This window comes from Vanacampus margaritifer, chromosome 18 (assembly GCF_051991255.1).
Source record: "Vanacampus margaritifer isolate UIUO_Vmar chromosome 18, RoL_Vmar_1.0, whole genome shotgun sequence".
In the NCBI taxonomy this organism is placed as follows: Eukaryota; Metazoa; Chordata; class Actinopteri; order Syngnathiformes; family Syngnathidae; genus Vanacampus; species Vanacampus margaritifer.
The window spans coordinates 1,477,071-1,497,759 of NC_135449.1; the positions used below are offsets into that span (position 1 = coordinate 1,477,071).

General features: G+C 45.2%; 1 protein-coding gene across 4 annotated transcripts in view; it reads left to right on the forward strand.

Moving 5' to 3' along the window:
* Nucleotides 1–15,785, forward strand: part of vti1a (vesicle transport through interaction with t-SNAREs 1A) — a 106,201-nt gene extending 90,416 nt beyond the window's left edge. For all 4 annotated transcript variants that reach the window (XM_077551500.1, XM_077551498.1, XM_077551501.1 and 1 more), the window contains one exon: nt 15,121–15,785. Coding sequence is in view for 2 of the 4 variants with exons in the window: in XM_077551498.1 (XP_077407624.1) it covers nt 15,121–15,214 (94 nt within the window). In the remaining 2 variants the exon portion in view is untranslated. The remainder of the gene's footprint in view (nt 1–15,120) is intronic.
* Nucleotides 15,786–20,689: the final 4,904 nt, after the last annotated feature.

Genomic DNA, 20,689 nt, shown 5'->3' on the forward strand with positions numbered 1-20,689 from the left:
GTGGGCAAGGAGAGACACCGATGCACCCTCAGCCGCCGATCGAATGGGACAGTCAAACCCAAAAAGATCAAATCCAAGCGTTTAGCACTGGTCATCTCAAAGAAGCGGCATTCTTGGGCATCCCTATCTGTTTGCATGGCATGTATGAACTCCTCCCGTCCGCTGGCCCGGACGTCTTCCGTGACGTTAAACAAGTGCCAGCAGAATGTTCCAGATTATCGCTGCTTGTAAATAATGGCACTTGGCTCCATTCCCTGCTAATTAATGCGCATTTACTCTTCCCCAAAACAGCTCCTCTGTGGCCCCGCTGGGAATACATCGCAATTAGCGCCCCCCCCCCCCAAGATGGCTGCTAATATCGTCTCTTTTCAGATCCGTCTATACGTCTGCGCTGGCGCATATGTTCCGCTGACACGCGGGGAGAACCTCGCAATTAGCCACCCGCATAATCGCGCCGCAAAACCAGCCAAAGACGACTGGACTTCCTTCGCCTCTGTTGGAAGTGAGCACTCTTGTTAGATGTTGTTTGCGAGAAAAGGGAAAAAAAGTCGAGGGAAAGAGTGAAAGCGTTTTTTTGGAGCCAACCTCTCTCTGGCTTGCAAAATAAGGCAGTAAAAACAAACAAGGCCCTCAAATTAGATTTCCCCAAACATAGCATTCCCTCTCATTTTACACACCAATGCGGCTTCCAGACCAGAATAGAAGAGCCAGCAAAATGCGCCACACGTTCACAATCGCACCCTGGCAGGGAACGCTTGACCAACAAATGCCCTCGCCATCTACCTGGCCACCGCCTCACCAACAAAACGGTCAGTAAATGTCCCAGGGACGACACGAGACAATGGCATGACTTTTTTTTTCTTCTTTCAAACGTGCAGATAATCGGACCATGAAATGGACTCCAAATGTCCTAATGGAGAGACAATGTTCGAATTTGCTTCATATTTTTCATCGCCAATATCTACATTTCAGTCAAAAGGTCCCAAGCCACGGGTCCATTGGTCCAAATTCTCCGCTTTGCCAAGTGACGTTAGCCATGAGAGGTGGCTACTTAGCTAGCCTGGAATCGGGAGTTCATTCACCAAATGTAGACACGAACCCAGAAAATGAGCAGAAGAGCCGACGACCTTTTCAAAGAAAGTTACAAATCATTTTTTACACAATTTCTTCCTAAATCCGCCAAGGTGAGACGCAAAGTGGACTTCGGCGAGGCCCTTTGGTGCCCTTACCCGCCCCCCTCCCCTCCCTGGCTCCCACTTTTACTGGCCCATTCTGTTGCCGCTCCTTGGCTCACCTCGCCGTGTGAAATGAGCGAGTCGCGACGAGCCGACGGCTTCGCAGACGCTCCAGCGTTGCCAAGAATGCCGCTTGTGTTTTGTGCCTAAACACACGCGGCCGGCGATCTGCTGAGTGTGTCCTTTGGATTGCGGTCGTTACAGTATGTCACAAGGCTGGAGGGAACGCTCGCTCGCTTGCGTGCTGTAAAAGTGTCGAGCTTGGCCGTCCCTTTTCTGCTGACTTTACACAAAAGCGGCAGCAAAGTATGTGAAGGAAACTTCTCCTGTTTTAGAGGAAGTTTCAAATCCAATGGTGCATTTTTTTTTTCTCTCTAAGAGCAACACATTTTTTCTCATAATGCCACGGAGTGTTGTGGCATTAAAAAAGGAAAAAATGCTATGTCTTTAGCACATAGGCTTACATTTTCCCAATATTTTGGAACGACTTTACCAAATACGTTTGAGCAACTTTAGTTCGTATGACAAAGCCCAATCAAAAGTCCACATTGGCCGATTCCACGCTTCCATAAAAAGGAGACTATTTCAAACTTGGCAACACGAGTTGGATCTTACGTGTACTATTGCTAAGTACAACTTGCCATGAACGCAATGTCAGGAATAGACACTTGCTTTCACGTTTGTCTCGTATGTCTTCGTTATCGCTGGTGCTGTCAAAGTTTAAGCGTTAACTCATTGATAAATCATAAAAAATATTGCATCAATCATGTATTCACACAGATCAATCGCACTGCTAATTTTGACCGCAGATTATCCTTTAGCGGACAGTGTATGGATACGTTAAAAGTAGCACAGGTTGTGTTTGAGCAAAAAACTACTGTACATTTACATATCTGCAATTAACATAACAGGTGCTATTCAAATGTTTAATTATGTGATTAATCACGATTAACAGCTTGACAGCTCGAGTTATCACCCAAATTCACCAAATTCTTTTCATGTTAAAAGAAGCCTGTTGACAAAACTCGTCCAAATTTGGCAACACACAACGACTTTAACGCCAGGTGCTAGCTAGCTAGCTCCATTGGAGCTCGTTTACCTGCTAGGGAGCTAGCTAGTTAGCATCAGGGGCTAAACTGTGGCATTTAGCCACAGGTGCCAGCTAGCTAGGGAGCTAGCTAGTTAGCATCAGGGGCTAAACTGTGGCATTTAGCCCCAGGCGCCAGCTAGCTAGCTAGCTAGCTCCATTGGAGCTCGTTTACCTGCTAGGGAGCTAGCTAGTTGGCATCAGGGGCTAAACTGTGGCATTTAGCCCCAGGCGCCAGCTAGCTAGCTAGCTAGCTCCATTGGAGCTCGTTTACCTGCTAGGGAGCTAGCTAGTTAGCATCAGAGGCTAAACTGTGGCATTTAGCCCCAGGTGCCAGCTAGCTAGCTAGCTCCATTGGAGCTCGTTTACCTGCTAGGGAGCTAGCTAGTTGGCATCAGGGGCTAAACTGTGGCATTTAGCCCCAGGTGCCAGCTAGCTAGCTAGCTAGCTCCATTGGTGCGCATTTACCTGCTAAGGAGCTAGCAAGCTAGCTAGCTATCATCAGGGGCTAAAGCCAACCTGTGGCAGGGTTTTTACTTTCTGGACCAGCTTTTGCCACCCTGTTAATGACACAATTTAGGCTCTGGTTTTAGCAATCGCAACAACAGTTGAAGTTAAAGCAATGTGCTAGAGTCATATTTTTTTCAATGCATTTTTCAAATATGGGTGTGCGTCCTGAGGGTCTCGCTCCCACGAGGGGAAGGCAAGGGGCGCGCTTGAGGCTGCGGCAGGTTTTAGCGAGGCTTCTGATAAGTGCGGGAGGGGGAAAAAAATCATTTACACCTGCTCCCCTTTTGATCATCCGCCGCTGTCAGAAGTTGGCTTTCTGAAGCAGCCATCTAAACATTTGCTTCCTGGGATGATGTGTCGCAAGTGGCACTTTGTCGCAGCTGTTTTTTGTTTTTTTGTTTTTTGTGTCTGGCAGGTTCTCGTTGTTGTTTTTTTTCTACCAAGTGGAAAGTACAGTGCGCAAGTTGTGATCTCTATTTAGCGTAAAGCAGCGCTGTCAGAACTTTTCTTGTTGTTTGATTTGGGAGATGTTTGCCATCCAAGCGCACTCTTGACGTCGGGCTTATAGCGCAGTTGCTTAGAACTTGCCTTTTTCTTAATTAGGAGCTGTCACGTGGTCAGTTTGCTGTTTTTTTGCTTAATGCTATGCGACAATATCCGATCTAAGGATACAGTGAAGAGGGCAAGGAGAGCCACAGTCGTTAAACAGAGGTCAGAGGGTACCTTGTCACAGGTGCGAGATCTGCAACTGCAAAAACACGTACCACATTTCGCTGAAACATTAAAGATTAATCATCCATTTCAAAATATATTTTGGAAAAGTTCAGAGACGTTCCAGCGTCAACGCAAACTTGACTAAAATAATAAACCCTGGCCGTTAAAAGTCTCTGGCCACGGCGGTAAGCAGGTCATTCCTGGAACGTCGTTGAGGATGGGCCACACCAGTCAGACTGTCTGCACATTCCTGCCACCGACAACATACCACCCCCCCCTACCCCCCCTCCCTGAGAGACAGACAAGCGCAGGATCTGATGGGCCTCCTGCCAGAGCGCCATCACAAAGGCTCCTTTGACAGCAGGTCAGTCGGTTAACCAAGCAGGAGGCCGAGGCAGACGGGGAATCGGCCGGGCAGCACAAAAAATAATACCTTTTACCTTTTCACCCCTATGATTTCTTAACCGTAGGGGTTCGAGCATCCCTTCCTTAAAGGTTCCGCGGTAGCACTTTTGGAGACCTTTCTTAAGAGGTAGCAGAAAAATGGTCAACAAACTTCAGTCTTGTGATCAAAGTCAGGGATTCCCGGCCATGCGAATGTGCCACATCAATTCGAATAACATACCGTTAAATATGACCTCTTGATTGGACATTTTTACACATGAATACACTTTAACATAAAGAATTGTTATTAGCCCTTTTTCGCCATGGATCTTTTATGAATTCATACGTCATTGGTTGTCTTGAATCTATTTGATCTTTGACAACAAACTTAAAGAAGAAAACCAATGGGATGAGGTCCGGAGTCATTACATTTTAGTTTGAGTTTTATGCCACAAGATGTTTCGAAGGTGAAATGTACGCCTTCGCTCCAGAAAGTTTACAAAACGCTGCCTTCAAGGTCCATCTGTAATCCATAATAAAAATCCATAGCGTGAACGTTCCGCGGTCAACAAACTTCCGCCTTGCGATCTGACTGATATTTCATTCCTTGTCTGACATCCCCAATTTCTGCGGCGCTGATGCAACGACGTTAAACAGCTCCCGACGCCCCCCCCCCGGCGCGCCCCCGCCGCTCATTATCTCTCCGGTCCAGGCTCGGCTTCCCACAACTCTCCATCTTCTTTCCCCCAGTGTAGCGGCCGCTTTGCATAACGTCTGATGTTTAAATGCCGCATTGTTAACTGACGCGGGGCAGCCCTTTTGCTGACCTGGGAGGTATTTGCCCGTTTGATCAGCCGGGCCGGCCCGTTTTAGCCAATCCAAGCGTCTTGGTGGCGGCGGACGAAGGTGATTATTATTATGTGTTGGTCAGCAAAGGCCGGAGGGGACGTTGCTGACCTTGTGCTTTTGCTGCTGCTCCCATCGTAGACGGCAGGAGTTTGGAGGGAAAAAAAATTCCGATTTTCCTTCTGTTTTCTCCTCAAACCACCCAAGAGAGTTGAGCTTTCTTTACAGTTATTGGTTTTCAGTCGAGCTGACTTTCGAATGCTCGTATACAAATATTTCCGCCGTGACACTGCTGGGGTGGTTTCAGGTATCTTTGGAAACTTTGATAGCTTTAATGTTGAGGATTAGGGGTGTGGGGGGGGGGGGGGGTGGCACAAACTGCCTACAAGTTTGTGTTGATACCTGGCGACCCGCATATCAAGAGCGAGCTTTCAGGTCCCGGCCCCTCAACAAGAAAAATATTTTACACCCAACGATGTTTGTCGCCTTTCCTAAGCCTCGCACCTTTTGGCATCCCCCCCCCCCCCCCCTCCGACTCCATCTGGCTGTCGTTGGCTTTTCTCTTTGGTGTTTGCTCTTGGGGGAACTCTCTCAGTGACCACCAGGAAAAAAAAAACTTGATCATGAATACTTGATGGGCAGTTCGTTCCTCCATGAATTTTGCATGGTTGCGGGCTTGTGATGTGGCGAACACTCGAATACAGATCGAGATCCTCCGACTGCTGACCAGTCACCACAAAAAAAACAAAAAAAAAAGGCGTTTGTGTGTTTGTCGGCCACACGGCTTCTCGTCTGAGTAATGCTCACATGCTTCCAATGAATAGCCCCCCAACCCCCCCCCCCCACCGCCACCACCGCCACCCCCACCTTTGCGTTGCATATCAGGCACTCCTGAGATTTCACCGGGGCTTCCTGCAAATATGGATTGGCTCTCGCATTTCCAAAACGTCCCAAAGCATCCCAGGCGCCCCCTTGACTCTTGAACCCGCTCCGGCAGCAAACTGGAAAGGTGAAGCTGCCAATCTGCATCTCTCGTGGCGCTTCGCGCCCACGCTGCTGTGAGAGAAGACCAGAATTCCGCGCATCCAAGGAAGGAAGGAAAACTAGTGTTTCTGTTGTCCCCCTTTGCTTTTGCATCAACTGGTCTCCCTGCAGATTTGGTTTTTGCCGATCCAGTATTTTACAAAAGCAATGACAGGATACCCACGCGTAACACTTTAGGTAAAGGACTTTCTGAAAAAGAAGAAAAAATCTGTGCCAAGGTATCACTTCAATCTTGTGGCTGTGTTTTGTACAACTGTCATACTTATTTTGAGTATATAATTTTTTTTTTTAAATCTTTGTCCTTCACTCCCACAAACGTATTTATGCGTTTTTTTATGCAAAAGCATACAGAAGGCTTTGATGCAGCCTCTGACCTGAAGAGGTGGCTTAAAGCAATTTAGTAGTAGTTATTACAAAAACAGCCAGCAGGTGGCAGCAGAGTAAAAGAGATCAGCCAGGGCCATGTTGAAAACAAGCTCTTTTTGACAAGTGTTTTCACCATGAATGTGAATATCAATGAACTTAGCTGCATTCTAATGCTAATTGCTGCTAAACGGAAACAAAGAGAAATATACTTTTTTTTTTTCCCTCATATACTGTAAGAAGAGACTCTCATCTTTCTTTTGGTAGCTTTTATAGCAAATGAACGAAGGGGGTTGCTTCGGTGAAAATGGCTGCCAGTCAACGAGTTAAACAGGGCAAGTGTAAAGGGGTCTACGGCAGTTAGTGTGCAAATTTAATGGCAACGCATGGATTATTTAGGATGACTAAAGCCTCCCGTGTCGTGTCAAACGGATGACATTGTCGTCTTTACATTCTCTGCTTGCGTCTTCCTGCTGCTGTCCTTTACCAGCATGTGCCGCTCCAAGCCTCTTTCATCTTTCAGTGCCATCTTCGGCCAACTTTAAAACGCAAGAAACGACATTCACCAGCCACCTCTGGGGGGCGCTCGACCTCGTTCAACGCCATCTTCTTCTGTGCGCTCGTGGGCTTTATTTTATTTGTGCTTTTTTTGTTGAGATGCGAGCCAACGGAGATCTCCTCCAAACTTCTCCAGGTCGTCCTTGCACTTTTGCACTTGTTTGCGGTGGTTGCAAAATGTTCTCTAGGTGCCGGCATTGGCCAAATTGCCAGCCGTCACGCACGCACGCCCTTGTGTGCGGAACGCATCAGCACGGACATGAGGCTTCTCGCAGCTCTGCTTTTGTCCTCGGAGGCTATTTTGGATTCGGCGTGGGCCGCTTGACTGAGACCCGAATGTGGATTCTCACTGTGTAAATGTCGCCACCATTTTTGCCTCATCTGCTCTTTTATTTATGGATTGATTTTTTTAATGACGGCAGGGCACGAGATCCGCTATCACTTACAGGGATGTGATTTTTCCGCTAATTCGCGGAATTCCGCTTTTTTTATCCCCAAAAAAATGAATTTCGATTTTTTTTTTTTAATTTTTTTTTTTTTTTTTTTAGTAGTTGATTGTGTATGCACATGACTCCGACAGATAACATCTTCTGCTATGCAAAGACATTTGTGGTATGCTCTAATATGAGTTACTTTTCATTTGGTCATGATACAATTATTTGTTCATGAAATTTGAACTCTTCAACATTATTTATGTGTTAACTTAGTAATCACATTAGTTAGATATGATAATATTCTCAGTGATAGTTTTTAAAAGCAAAGGCAGTCCAATGTTTTTGAATGTGACTGATTTTGAGTTGACTAAAACTGCCATTTTATATGGGATAGTTCAATATACATTGAAAATTTATGCTGTTGTTTTGTCTATTTCTTTGTCATGTGAGCGCATTGAAAGTACTTAAAAACACGGAAAACCCATGAGCTCCGGGGGGCTATGCCCCCCTTGTCCCCCCACCAGGGCACTGCCCTGGACCTAGCGGCCCCCAGACCCCCGGCTAAATTTTCAGATAATTTCACATTGGTCAAATCACATCCCTGCACTTAGTAGCAAAAATGCAGCCGTGCTGCGGAATGTCGTGACGCTTTGGAGCTCATTTGAGAAATTAGCCAACAATATTTTTGAAAGGGGATCATTTATTGTATCATTTTCCAATTACATTTGTTGTGTTTGGCTGAAGTGGGCCAAAAGTTGTTTTGTTTTGGGGGGGTTTTGATGGAGATATTGAAAAATATTTGCTGGTTATTCTAAGAGTGATAACCGCCACAGCGGCCATAACATGTTTAAAATTAAACTGCACTAATGAACTCATCGCCAGAGGATTCTAGAACTGCGCAAAGGGAACGCAAGCTCGCATTTTTAAGCTTTTAATATCGTAACATAACGACGATGATATTGCGGCACTTTTAATATCACGATATCACGACGTTGCCGTTATCGTTACATCCTTACTTTCATCTGAGGTGTTATTGTTACTTTTTTTTCCTACCCGGGGTCACCATCCACATGTTCTACTGTAGTGTCTGTCGCTTTGAATGTGTATGGCTTTAAAAGGCGGGGCCTGGCCTGGCGAGTGACGTGGGTGTCAGCGAGTCGGCTGTGCGCCTCAACACGAGTTGTAACCATGGGCAGCTTGTGTATGAATGTGCTTAGTACGTGTTTTTCTTTTTCACTTAACTGGTAAGCAGAGCTGCAGTGTTGGCGCAGATAAGCTAGCAGTGTAAGCCGCTGATAACAATGTTGGGTCATCGATGTGGAGGTGGGGTGGATATTTGTGTTTGGCAATGTCACCGCTACGCTAATAAATGTTCTCACCACATGAGACGGATCCGCCCCCCCGAAAACGAGCTCAGTTCACCATAGCACGGATTGTTCTCTGTTATTATAATTATTCTATTATTTATTATTTTGACCAAGGTATGCCCGGAGACACTTCAGTATAGGAAATGTGTGATGTGGATAAGGACATCGAGCTCCGTCTTTTTGCAGGTTCGCGTGAAACTTGAGGCGTCTATTTTTAAAACGTGTTTCTTCTCAGATCGCCCCAAGAAGTGCGGTCACATTTCATCACAATGGACTTGGTGTTAAGTAGCCGAGCTTGACGACGAGCCAACTGAGCAAAATCCCAAGCAGACTTTCCCAAACTTGTACTGGAAAAGTTGGCTTTAAAATCGACAATCGCATGCAATTCAAAAAGAACCTGATTTATTCCTCATGATGAGAAAAGATCCTTTCAAATTTGAACAACTTGGAAGTCAACCGGAAAATCCGGTTTGCTGTCGCTTGGAAAAGGGCCGCGCGTGAAAATGGACGAAGTGACTGGCGGATAACAAGACGAGACGTTACGCCACCGACGGGAACAAAAGGACGACACGGAAGCAGAGCGCAAGAGCCGGCGCCAAATCGCTGCCGGCAAAATGAAAAACACTCCAGGAAAAATTCCAGTGGTGGTCGCAGCGTATCCGCTTTCTCTTCCTCCTTGGCGTCTTTCTTCTTCTCTTTTCACATATCTTCTCGCCCGTTGGCCGGCCGGACGGACGGACGGACGGACGGACGGCTGGTTGTGGCCCGGGAGAGAAGCGGGTCCCAGTCTTAAAGCTGCCGCAGCTGCCTGCCAGCCGGCCTCGTTAGTAGCCGCGTGAATTAAAAATGGATGAACCTGTGGAGCCTCCGTGCACTTCTCCGGTGTGAGTGAGGGGGAGGGAAGAAAAAAGAAAGAAAAAAAACCAGAAAAACCTTGATCCAAGCTCACCCACAAAATAAAAACCTGTTGGTCGTTTGATGTGGATGCGTTTTATTCAAATATAATTCTCCGCAAAACAGCTCAGTATTTTTCACAAATGAGCTTCAAGTCATCAGTCTGACCCGGGGCATAAATGCACCTTCTTTCTTTTTTTTCTCGAGCTTTAATCAAAATTTTCAAGGCAGAAACAAGAAAATGTTTGAACAACGGCAAGAAATGAATCAATAAAAACAACGTCAAATTTGCAAAAAACATGCATTTAAAAATTGAAATAGAAAAGATACACTTTTCTATAATTGCCATAAAAAATATATTTAAAAATCAGCCGGGGTTTGGGTAATATATGAAATAAAGTGATTGTGGGTGGCAAAGATTTAAAAAGAAAAACTCTTGAGCTTTTTAACATTCACTCCTAAAAACAGCCAGCAGGTGGCAACAGAGTATAAGAGATCAGCCATGGCCACGTCGCAGCAAGCTCTTTGTTTTAAACAGATTTGTGACTCATGATGAAACTTAGCTATATGCTAATGCTAATTACTGCAAAACGGAAACAGATAGAAATATACTTTTTTTTTTTCCCTGATGAAAGGAGCGACTCTAATCTTTCTTTTGGTCGCTTCCATGTTTTTATATTATTATTTACAATATTGTGTGGGTCTTGCAAAATCGGTCCAAATCTAGCTTCAATGAAAATGGCTGCCAGTCAATGAGTTAAAGGAACCCAAGACAAACTTGACGATGACTAAGCTTTTACATTTGTGAAAAAAATGCACTCATTTTCCTCTCCTGCACCCCCTGGAGGGTGCACCTCACTTTGGGAAAAGCCCCGAGCCCACCCCCCCCCCCCCCTCACCCCTGCCCCGGCTCGTGCACACGTAAACAGAAAATACGTCAAAGGTGCGAGGCAACCTCTTTGCGCACACTCTTTCCATCTGCGGGGAATTAAGCGATGATCTTTCAATAATTCATTAGCGTAAACAGCTTGCAATTAAACGGCGGCGGCGGCGGGCGGCGGGCGGCGGCGGGCGGCGCTCTTCGGCAGCTGCTTTGCTCGAAAGGGGCTTCCAGAAAGAAGGAGAAAAAAAATCAACAAATAAGTCAAATCATTTATCTTGAACGGCCCCTCGGGAGCAATCTGCAGAACGTAAACATGGCGGCGGGATTGCGTCTCGAGTCAAATTGTTTGGTTACGTCGGCAACGTTTCAAGTCTGGCAAATGAGCAACTTCGGGGAAATGAGCGCACTGGCTGAAGATGTCAGAAATAAACAATCACATGTATGTCAACAAATTAGTATTCGTTTTCAAAGGGGAAATTACACAAAATAATCAATATAGATAATAAAACGATGCAAAAAAATACTGTATGTGCTCGAATTTTTTATTTATTTAGATTTTCATTTGTCACCAACTTTTATTTTAAATTCTCACAATATTTGTAAATACAAGTTATATATAAAATATATATTTTGAATAAGCAACAAATATGCAAGTTTTTCTTTGTTAAAAAATGGAAATTACACAAAATAATAGCCTACATAGAAAAAAAAAAATGTTTTTCATTTTTCCCCAACTTTTATTTTATCTTAAGAAAATTCTCACAATATTTGTAAAAAACAAGCTTTAATTTTTGTTTTTAAATAAGCAATAAATTTACAAATCCATCCATAAAAGCAACAAAATAAGACACATTTCTTAGCGAACTATTTGATTTTTCCTCCAGAAAACAACCCAAGCAAAAACAATTTTAAAAGATAAACAAAAAATTCCTCCATACGTGCTTAAAAAAAAAAAAAAGTTGAATGGAATGCAGCCTTGAACGTCTTTAGCGTGTGAGTCGGCCATCTTGTGTAGTCCACACGATGCGCTTATTGTCAATACAACTGATAATATATTAGCCAGCGCATGTGTGTGTGTGTGTGTGTGTGTGTGTGTGTGTGTGTGTGTGTGTGTGTGTGCGTGTGTGTGTGTGTGTGTGTGTGGCAATAAAACATTTGTTTGAGTTTGCGCTAACAAGTCGATGCTTTCGTGCGGACCCTCCCCTCCGCCATGTCCATCACTCAAACCATTTGTGAGCGCATTGATCTTTCCCTCCCCCTCCCTCTCTCCCTCTCTCTCTCTCTCTCTCTCTCTCTCTCTCTCTCTCTCTCTCTCTCCTCTCTCTCTCTCTCTCTCTCTCTCTCTTCCCTCCCGCCCCGTACGGCAGCCGGCCGGCCAACCGGCGTTTCTTGCCAGAGCAGCTCAGACAGACGTTGATTTTGATGTTATCGGGTCTGAGAGATGAAAACTCCGCAGCTAACTTTCTTCTTAGCGGACATGTTGTTTTTGTGCCGAGTGGGCGGGGCCTCGGCGTTGCGGCGGGCACGCCGTTTTAAAATGTTCCCAAATATGAAAGAATGCAGATTCCTGGTTGAAATTCAAAACTTTTTGGGGTGCTGGAACCAATTATTATCTTTTCCATTCATTGCAATGGGAAATGTTGATTTGAGATGCGAGTGGCTTGAGTTGCGAGCATGGTCGCGGCACAAACTCACCTCGCAAATCGGGGCGGCGCGTGATGAAGATGCGAGAGCGTCATCTAGGTCGTGCGCTGAGGTGTGGCCTGCCGCTCGCTCATTAAAGCTAATAAGGCAGCGGAGGGAGGAGAAAAAAAAGAAGAGGATGGAAGAGAAGAAGAAGAAGAAGGAGAAGGAGGAGGAAAAACGGGAGATTTTAAATTTTAATAACACTGCTACGATTTTGTAAATCTTTCCTGACAGAAAAGTCCTCATTATTTTCATGTGGTCTCCGAGGGGCCTCGCTCGCCCGCTCTCTCGTTCTCTCTCTATCTGTCTCTCTTTCTATCTGGTCTCTCTTTCTCGCTCTCTCTCTCTCTCAAGACAACTAAATGGACCCTTGCTCGCCCACCCGCTCTGTCTTTATTGTTCCGTCCATCTGTTTTTCTTGTTTTGAGTTTTGCTCTGTTTTGTCCTCTTCTGCTTTTTTTTTTCCCTCCTTTCCGTCCCCACTACCATACTTGACACCATCCAAACTAATGAAGTTTTTTTTTTGTGGTCTCATCAGACCACGCACACAGTTGCAGTAATCTCTATCCTTGGTTTTTCTTGTCTTCATCAAAAGTGTTTGCAGGCTTTCTTTATATCATCCTAACATCGACATGTTTACGTCTGCAAGTTTCCCGCCATTTTCCTTGAAATCCATTTTTGCCGGCAAAGTTTCCGTCCAATTTGACAAGAGCCTCCATGGATGCAAATTTTTGAGCATTTCTTTCCAAAGAAACACATTTTTTTGGGGAAAATCCTCACATTTCTTATTGAAGGACGCATTCGACAATCGCGAGTGTGTTTTTTCCTTTTTCTTTCTTGCTGTCAAACGTTGACCCGACGGTGGCTAAAGGTCGACCCGCGCACAAACGCGGCGACACGCTGCTGGCGCCAGGATGCAAAATGACACCGATGCGTGTTTTTCGGTGAGCGCGACAAGCTCGGCCGGCCCCGTAAACAAGCGCCAAAAAAGCGTCTTCGGCTCGGGCTCGGTCTCGTATCACACGGGAAAAAAAAAAAGAGTCCGGAGAAGTTGAAGTGTGAAGAACACGCTACTCGTTGATCCTGTCCTGACACGTGGCGAGACGGAACACAACTTATCAAACCGCAACCGTCCTGCAGCCTTGACAGGAGGGGGACGGAGGTGTGTGCGCGTGCGTGCGCGCGTGCGTGCGTGGCGAGACGAGACAGCGTTTCCACTCACTGATCAGTTTAATGGTTTGCGTTTCAAGGGACCCCAAACTGCTCACTCTACACTTTTTTTTTGTGACATGAGAAAAAAAAAATTGGATGAGAAACGTTCTCGTTAGGACGACGAAGTTTCTGGTTCTAATGACAAAGTTTATGATTCGCATGACAAACTTTCTCGTTTACTCATTCTGTTAGCATTCAGGCTAAAGCTAACACATTTTTCTGCAGACCCCTGCCATCATTTCCTTATGTGCAAAATTAGCATTAGCATTAGCATTAGCACACACTGTTATGCCCCCTCCCTCCTCTGGGCTATTTGTCCGCCGGGAGAAATAATTTGGGCTGGGTTTAAAAAATCCGCCATCATCTTCATCATCATCATCATCATCATTTTTTAACTGGTGCGAACATTTTGGAAATCAAGACGTAAGCGCAAGATGGTGGGCAGCAAGGCAGCTCCGGGGGTGACTGAGCACCCCCCAATGATAAATGACCACCACTGGGGGGGCTATTCATCTCCCGCTTAGAGGAGTGGACAGCCCCCCCCCCCCCCCCAAACCTCAACCTCGGCCTCTCCTCCACATGTCAGCAAATGTGATAATTCTCTCATTTGTCAGCAGCAGCCGGTGCGGAGAATTTTTGGGGCTTCAGCGCTCGATCTGTCTTGTGGACATTTGAGCACGCGCGCCCTCTGCCGCCCCTCCCGCCCCCTCCCGCCCCTCCCGCCCCTCCTCCGCCCTCCGTCCTCCTCCAAAGTCAGGCCTGCTCAAAATGTTTTTATGCTAAATTCCATCATTAGTTCGCTGTTTTTATGACTTCCAGCAAACTAGACAGACGTTTTTTTTTTTCTTTTCTTTTCTTTTTTTTTCCGCCCGCAAATAAACTTTTAGAGGCGTGTAACTTTTGTTTATCTCAAGGTTTAACGCTGTTATGTTTTGGATCTCACGCTCGATTTTCAACCATTTGTTGGGCACTTTTTCACACGGAGAGGCCAGACCCCCCCCCCAAAAAAGTTGTCTTTGCTGCAACTTTTGACCCTGCACACTATTTAAACATTTGCTGTGATGTCGGACAATTGCTGTCTTGCAAGTGTTCAATTTCACACGCCTGTCGCGGCCTAAACAAAAGATGCTGCTATACTGCCAAAGGCACACACACAAAAAAAAAGAAAAAGATGTCAAGTGTGCTTGCTTCAAGTTTTTTTTTTTTTTTCACTGCCATTTGAATTTGACTGTAAAGCTGCCACAATATTTTATATTCAAACACCAAAATGTTAATTGGCTGCTGATTTACATTTGTTAAAAGTACAGAATGTCACACAATTAGGGGTGTCGGCTCATTAAAAGTTTGAATCCTAATTAACCACTTTAATAGTTCAATCGGAAATTTTATATCTGTAAATGTACAATCATTTTAATTCCAATTATTTAATTATAAAATATATAATATCATATATTAAAATTATTTAATATCATTTAATCTAAGATTTAATTATATAAAAGTGGGAAAAATGTTAAATTAATAGTCATTGATAGTCATTTGAAAATAATTCCTAACATGCTGTTAAAATGAAAAAGCTGTACTGCACTGTAAAAAATGAGTGCGATATTGATTTGTGTTGAGGTCATTTCTCTGCCACTAGATGGCATAATTGCATTTGTAAGACATGGCGACAGCTCGGTGCATTTTTTTTTTGTCTCTTGTCTAATCTTTAACATGAGACCCAAGTCTCCATAAATATATTAAAGTCGCTTGAAATCCACTCGAAATGAACGCACTCATTTTGACACGATGTTGTTGTTGTTGTTTTTTTTACATACCTTATAAACATTGAAGGTGTTTGTAAAAGATTTTTTATTTGTGAGTCTTTTTTTGTTTTGTTTTGTTTTTTGTCTGTGATTTGCAGGATCATCCAGAATCGCGTGCTGGTCTTCGTCCTGGGAGCCTTCATCGTCCTCACCATCATCCTGGCCATCTATTTCAATCTGCGGGGCCACTGATCCTCCAAACACACACACACGCACACACACACACACACACACGCACATCCATCTTGACACCAACACACACACGCGTGATTAATAGCGACAAAAAGCGTTGTCGGGCTGTAATTAGGACAAATGGTCACCATGAATCACGATTTTCCAACGGCCGACAAGGACTTTTTTTTTTTTTTTTTTTTTTTTTGAACCCTCTTCTTCTTCTTCTTCTTGCTTTTTTGTGGCGGTTTCTCGTCCGTCGTGCCCCGCCGTCCGTCTGCGGCGACGACGAGACATTCATCGCGTTGATCTCGGCCCTTTCGAAGCGGGACCTCCAAAATGGCCGCCGTCGGTCCTCGCGACGCATTTCAAAGTCTACCGGGAGATCAGTGACAAGAAAATCGCTATTTCCTGATCGTTAGTCAGAAATGTACGGACATGATTGGTTTGAGTTCACTTCCTGGTACGCTAACGAACGTGTATGTTTCCTCTCTGTTATGTCGTGGAGTCAACTTTCTATCGTGTGTACTAACATTGTTATGTCAGTGATTCTGCTGTTTATTTATAAAGACGTCTTCATGTGCTCAAACGAGATTTTCTGTGGAAATCAATTATTGTGGGTTATTTATTTCTTTCTTTTTTACAAGGAGGTTTAAAAACAGATGTCTCACTATTTGGCAAGCTAGTTATTGGCCGTGCCCAAAATGCGCTTGCAACTCTGATTTCTATCTGAATGGCTGACGCGGCTCACTCGGTCAAGAAAAGTGAAGCCACCTGCGGCCATCTTACGTCGCCTCTCAGCAAGCGAGAAAACAAAGTTGGCAGTGCAAGTGGCAACGTAAGATGGCCGCCCACTGGCTCGGCGAGACAAATTTCACCGACATTTCCCGGTTCCCGTCGTCTCGTGTTTCCTCGCTGTGATGTGACGCTAACGTCCGGATAGCAGAAGCTTTCGTGACGTCTTATGACACCAGGAGTCAACAGACCCGCGCGTGTCATTTAACAAGGCGGCGCAATGGAAAACAAACACGAGCTAGATGACTTTGACCGCTAATTTGAGTTGTGGTTCGAACGCGAAAGACGTTGAAAGACGCCAGCTAACCTGCTCGCGACGTTATTTACGTTACAACAGGTAAGTTGATTCCAAAATAGACTGAGTGGAAATTCAAGCAGTGAACGGTCTGACCAATTTTAACGCTAGCGGTTAGCTGACGTTAGCTAGCAGGCTAGCGAACTGTTTTTACGCATACCTGTGAAAATAAAATGGCTTCCGCGACCCCCGATGATGGAAGTTTGTGTCAAAGGGAAGATGTTAAGAGGCGTTTTCGTAGGTTGGACAGGACACGAAGTTTGAGGAAAAAAAAATCATCTGCTTCAAAGTCTCACATTAGCAATCGACAAAATTGCGTCAGAAAAAAAAATAATAATTGTGTCCCGTCCCACGAAACATAAACGTGAAGCCGGAAGCACGCAAGCGGCGCGTGTAGGCGGGGCTAATGACCGCCCTCGCGCGCGTGCGCTCATCCTACCTCCGCGCTCTTGTGTTCCCTCTGCCTCCCTCCTCTCCTGCCACCTTTCCTCCCCCTCCCCCCCTCCTCCCCCTCCCTCCCCAGCCTGTCAGACGAGCGGGTAGAAGGCAGCGTGGCGGGCGGCGGCGGCGGCTTCTATTTGAAGTTGTAATGGTGTCAAAAAGTCAGGGCTGACTGACAGACGTCAGTCCCACAGGGCCTCATTAAAAACACCGCCACTTGACAAGGAAATAATTGAGCGCCGGCGACAACCTGAGGGAGGGGGTGGGGGTGCGTTGGCGAAGGGGGGGGGGGTGCGCGTCTACTATCCCCCCCATCTCCTTTTCAGATGTTTTTATTTTCTTGTCATTACTGTCGCCAAGCGATTATGTTCATTAAGAGGCAACGTTTTTCCCATTTTTGACCCCCCACCCCCCCCCCAGTCCATCCAATCCAATAGTAATATTGTAGCCTTGTCAAATGTAAGCCTTCCTCTAGCGCGCAAATTTGCACCACCCACAACATTTCCACTTACATTTTCAAATGAGTGTTTACACCCCCCTCTTGTGCAAATCAATCCCTCAATCGCTCCTCACCCTTCACACCGACCAAGTGCTGATGTCATACCACCCCCGTCCTCAGTGGGGCGCTGCTGCGACTGTATAGAAATAGGGAGGGGGGGGGGGGCAATCTCCCGCCGCCTGATGTTTGTCAGCCATTTACCATGACAAGGGACTGTGACGGGAGGAGCACCATCACGCAAGGGGGGGTGGGCGTCCACTATGGAACCCCCCCCCCCGGCCCCCCACCGCAACACCCAATACATGCCAACACGTGTACATGAGAAGAATCCTCGCTGGGAGACGCCACAATTGTGTCGTTTGAGCGCCACTGTTGATCTTTTTCATAGAGAGAGGCATCGATTCAAATTCCCTCAATCAATTTGATTTCGATTCACAAGAGTTCAGTTCGATTCGATTTCGATTTTTCCCGATTCGATTTCTATTTTTTTTTATTTTTTTCCCCCGATTCGCTAAGTTCCGTCCGATATTGATTAATTATGGAACATCAATTCTTCTTAAGTAACAAGGACATGATAAAAAAATAAAAATCTGCAAATATTTAAATTCAAAATAAAATGTTGCCGAGGCAGTAACTGGTTAAATGATTTGTTTATTAATCCATTTAATTCACTGGCAGCCATTTTCACTGAAGCAACCCCCTTCGCTCCCAGTGTCAAAGTGCAATAAGCTGGTCCGCGCGCGGTCCAAAGAGGCCGAGACACGCGATTCTCGCGGAGGCGGCTCGGACGCCGATAGAGAGCGAGAAGCTTTTACCGCGCCGGCCCTCCGCACGCACGCGGGCACGTGCGCGGCGGCAATTTACTTTGCATGCCGACACGATTCTAAATTTCCAACTGGGAGGAATCAGCGTGTTGAAACGGCGGCCTGCCAGTCACGCTCCGCCCGTAGCCCGAGATCTGAGCGCGGCGTGATAAGCCGCGACATCTCGCCGCGAAAAAACGGCGAGCCCATCAGCTTTGATGGAGCACATCTGCCGTGACAGGCTACTGAAGAGCTCGCTAATGAACGAGGGGGTGGCGCCGCGCCGCGCCGCGCTGCGCTAGCTAGCTGCCGCCGCTGCTGTTGTTGGGGTGCGTTTAGCGCTTGCGCTCAACGGATCTGGACGGACGGAGAGAAGAGGAGAGTTGCTTTGCCGTGAATCGGTGTCACCTCTCGCGCAGGTTCTTTCCATCTATGCTAGCGACAGTTCAGTGCTCTTCCACTAGATGGCGGAAGGTGTCATTAAACTGCGTGTCCGCCTGTTGCCATTCATGACACAGAAATGAGCTGAGATGTTGCGGTAATTATAGAACTTGGAACGGAACAAACAACAAAAGAGAATGGAATGCATGTTTGAACACCAAAAACACTTTTTGGGAATTCACAAAAGTCGTCTACATTCATGCTAGCAGGCTAACGGTAATTAGCATCATTGTCACGCAAATTGCAAGGCTTCAAACAAACATTGATTTTGCTTTTTCCATTCTAACTGTATTTTTAATGTTAATATGTGAGAAACAACTTTTTTGTTGTATTCAATTATTTCAGTAACTGTACATGATATCGCCATATCATGATACCGGTTATGTCGCACCTCACAGTACCAATGAAGCAACATCAAATGTTGAAGGTGAGATATTTTTTCCACTTTTTTGGATATTGTCTTTGATGATCACATCTAGTAGCACCATATCATAATCTACCAATAAACCGTCATGTTCACTACATCATCATCATCATCATCCAGTATCACTGTATTGTGATACTGCTATCTTACCGTATTTCGTAGATAAAATTGGTTGACATAATTGTAGTTTTTCTCTCCCAAAATATTGGTCATTGCTCCTGGCATTATTGTTTCATGATATCATATTGATAGTTGTAATACACCAATTATCCGGTATCACTGTATCATGATACTGTCATGATTTCTTATGGTATAGTATCATATATTGGCTTATTTATTTCTGTACAAAATATGAGTTCTCGAACACTGAATCAATTTTATTGCGTATCACAAATGGGCCTGAATCCAAAATGTTATCCATTATCAGCTGATATCATACTGGTATTGCAATACTGCTAATATCGCATCCCGTGTCGGGTGAATGTTGAAAGGTCATGTGATCTATACCGTGGCTATTGACCCCCCCCCCCCCCATCCCGCATCCCGTGACAATATCAAATAATGAGCCCAACTCTTTTCTTGGCGTAAACAACTTGCAACTTTTGCTCATGTCAAGGACTGCTGAGGACCCCCACGAGCGGCCATATTGATCCGTGGGATTACGCATTTCCTCATTTATTTTTCAAGACGACTCGTGAGATTCTTCCGTCCTCTTTTCTCTTTCCAGATTTTTTTTTTTTTATGTGATCAACCCAACCCCCATAAGCCCCCCCCCCACCCCCCATTTCCCATCGCCCCCGTCCCTCTTTGACCCTGAAAATTGTCATTCACTTTAGATCACAGCTGCGGAATATTAGGCCTTACGAAAGCCCTTCGATAAATAAAATATGGGCAAATCTTTCAATCCCAAAAGGCCGCGCAAGAAATTTTTATCAGGTGAGAGGAAAGGAGAAGGAGGCAGCGACAAAGGGGGGGGGTTGGGGCGGGGGGGGGGGATGGTGGGTATTTTATTTTGATACTTTTCATCTTAGATCATTCGTTTTACTCTTCAACTGTTTCACGCGGCATCAGGATGCATGTTTGTGCGGGCCAATGTGGCGAGAACACAGACAGTTCTCGAGTTTCATCACTGTGCAATAAAAATAAAAAAAACATATATATATATATATATATATATATATATATATATATATATATATAAAAAAAATTCTTTCACAGTTTCAAGATTGCCACCATTTTCTTACTAGACTAGACTTGGGTCAAATTTTAATTCACACAAACTTGATAGCACCTGTACAAAAGAATGACATTTTCAAATATTCTTATGTATTTTGGTTCATAAAAATCATCAAATGTGAAGGTAAAAAAAAATATATATATATATATATATATATATATATTTTTTTTTTTTTTCATAATAGTAATGTATTAAAATCCAAAGTCATGAATGGTTTTCATACACGCATCTTCCCAATTGACCCCCCGCTGCCCCCCCCCTCTCTGACGCTGACAGGGAGTGGAGGTCACCCGGAGAGGCGCCCGGCTGATGGATGCCACTCGGCGCACGGCGCGCCTCATCCGGCCGAGCGAGTGGGGGGAAATAAATAAATAAGTAAGCGGCGGCATCAAAGGGATGTTCAAAAGGAAAACAAAGCCTGCGTGCGCGTTCGTTTGCGAAACACACATGCGCACGCACGCACACACGCGCCGATGTAGAGTGGGGGGGGAAAAAAGACACTTTTACGTTTTTTTTTTGGGGGGGGGGGGGGTTGCTCTCCAATGACATCCAGCTGCAGAC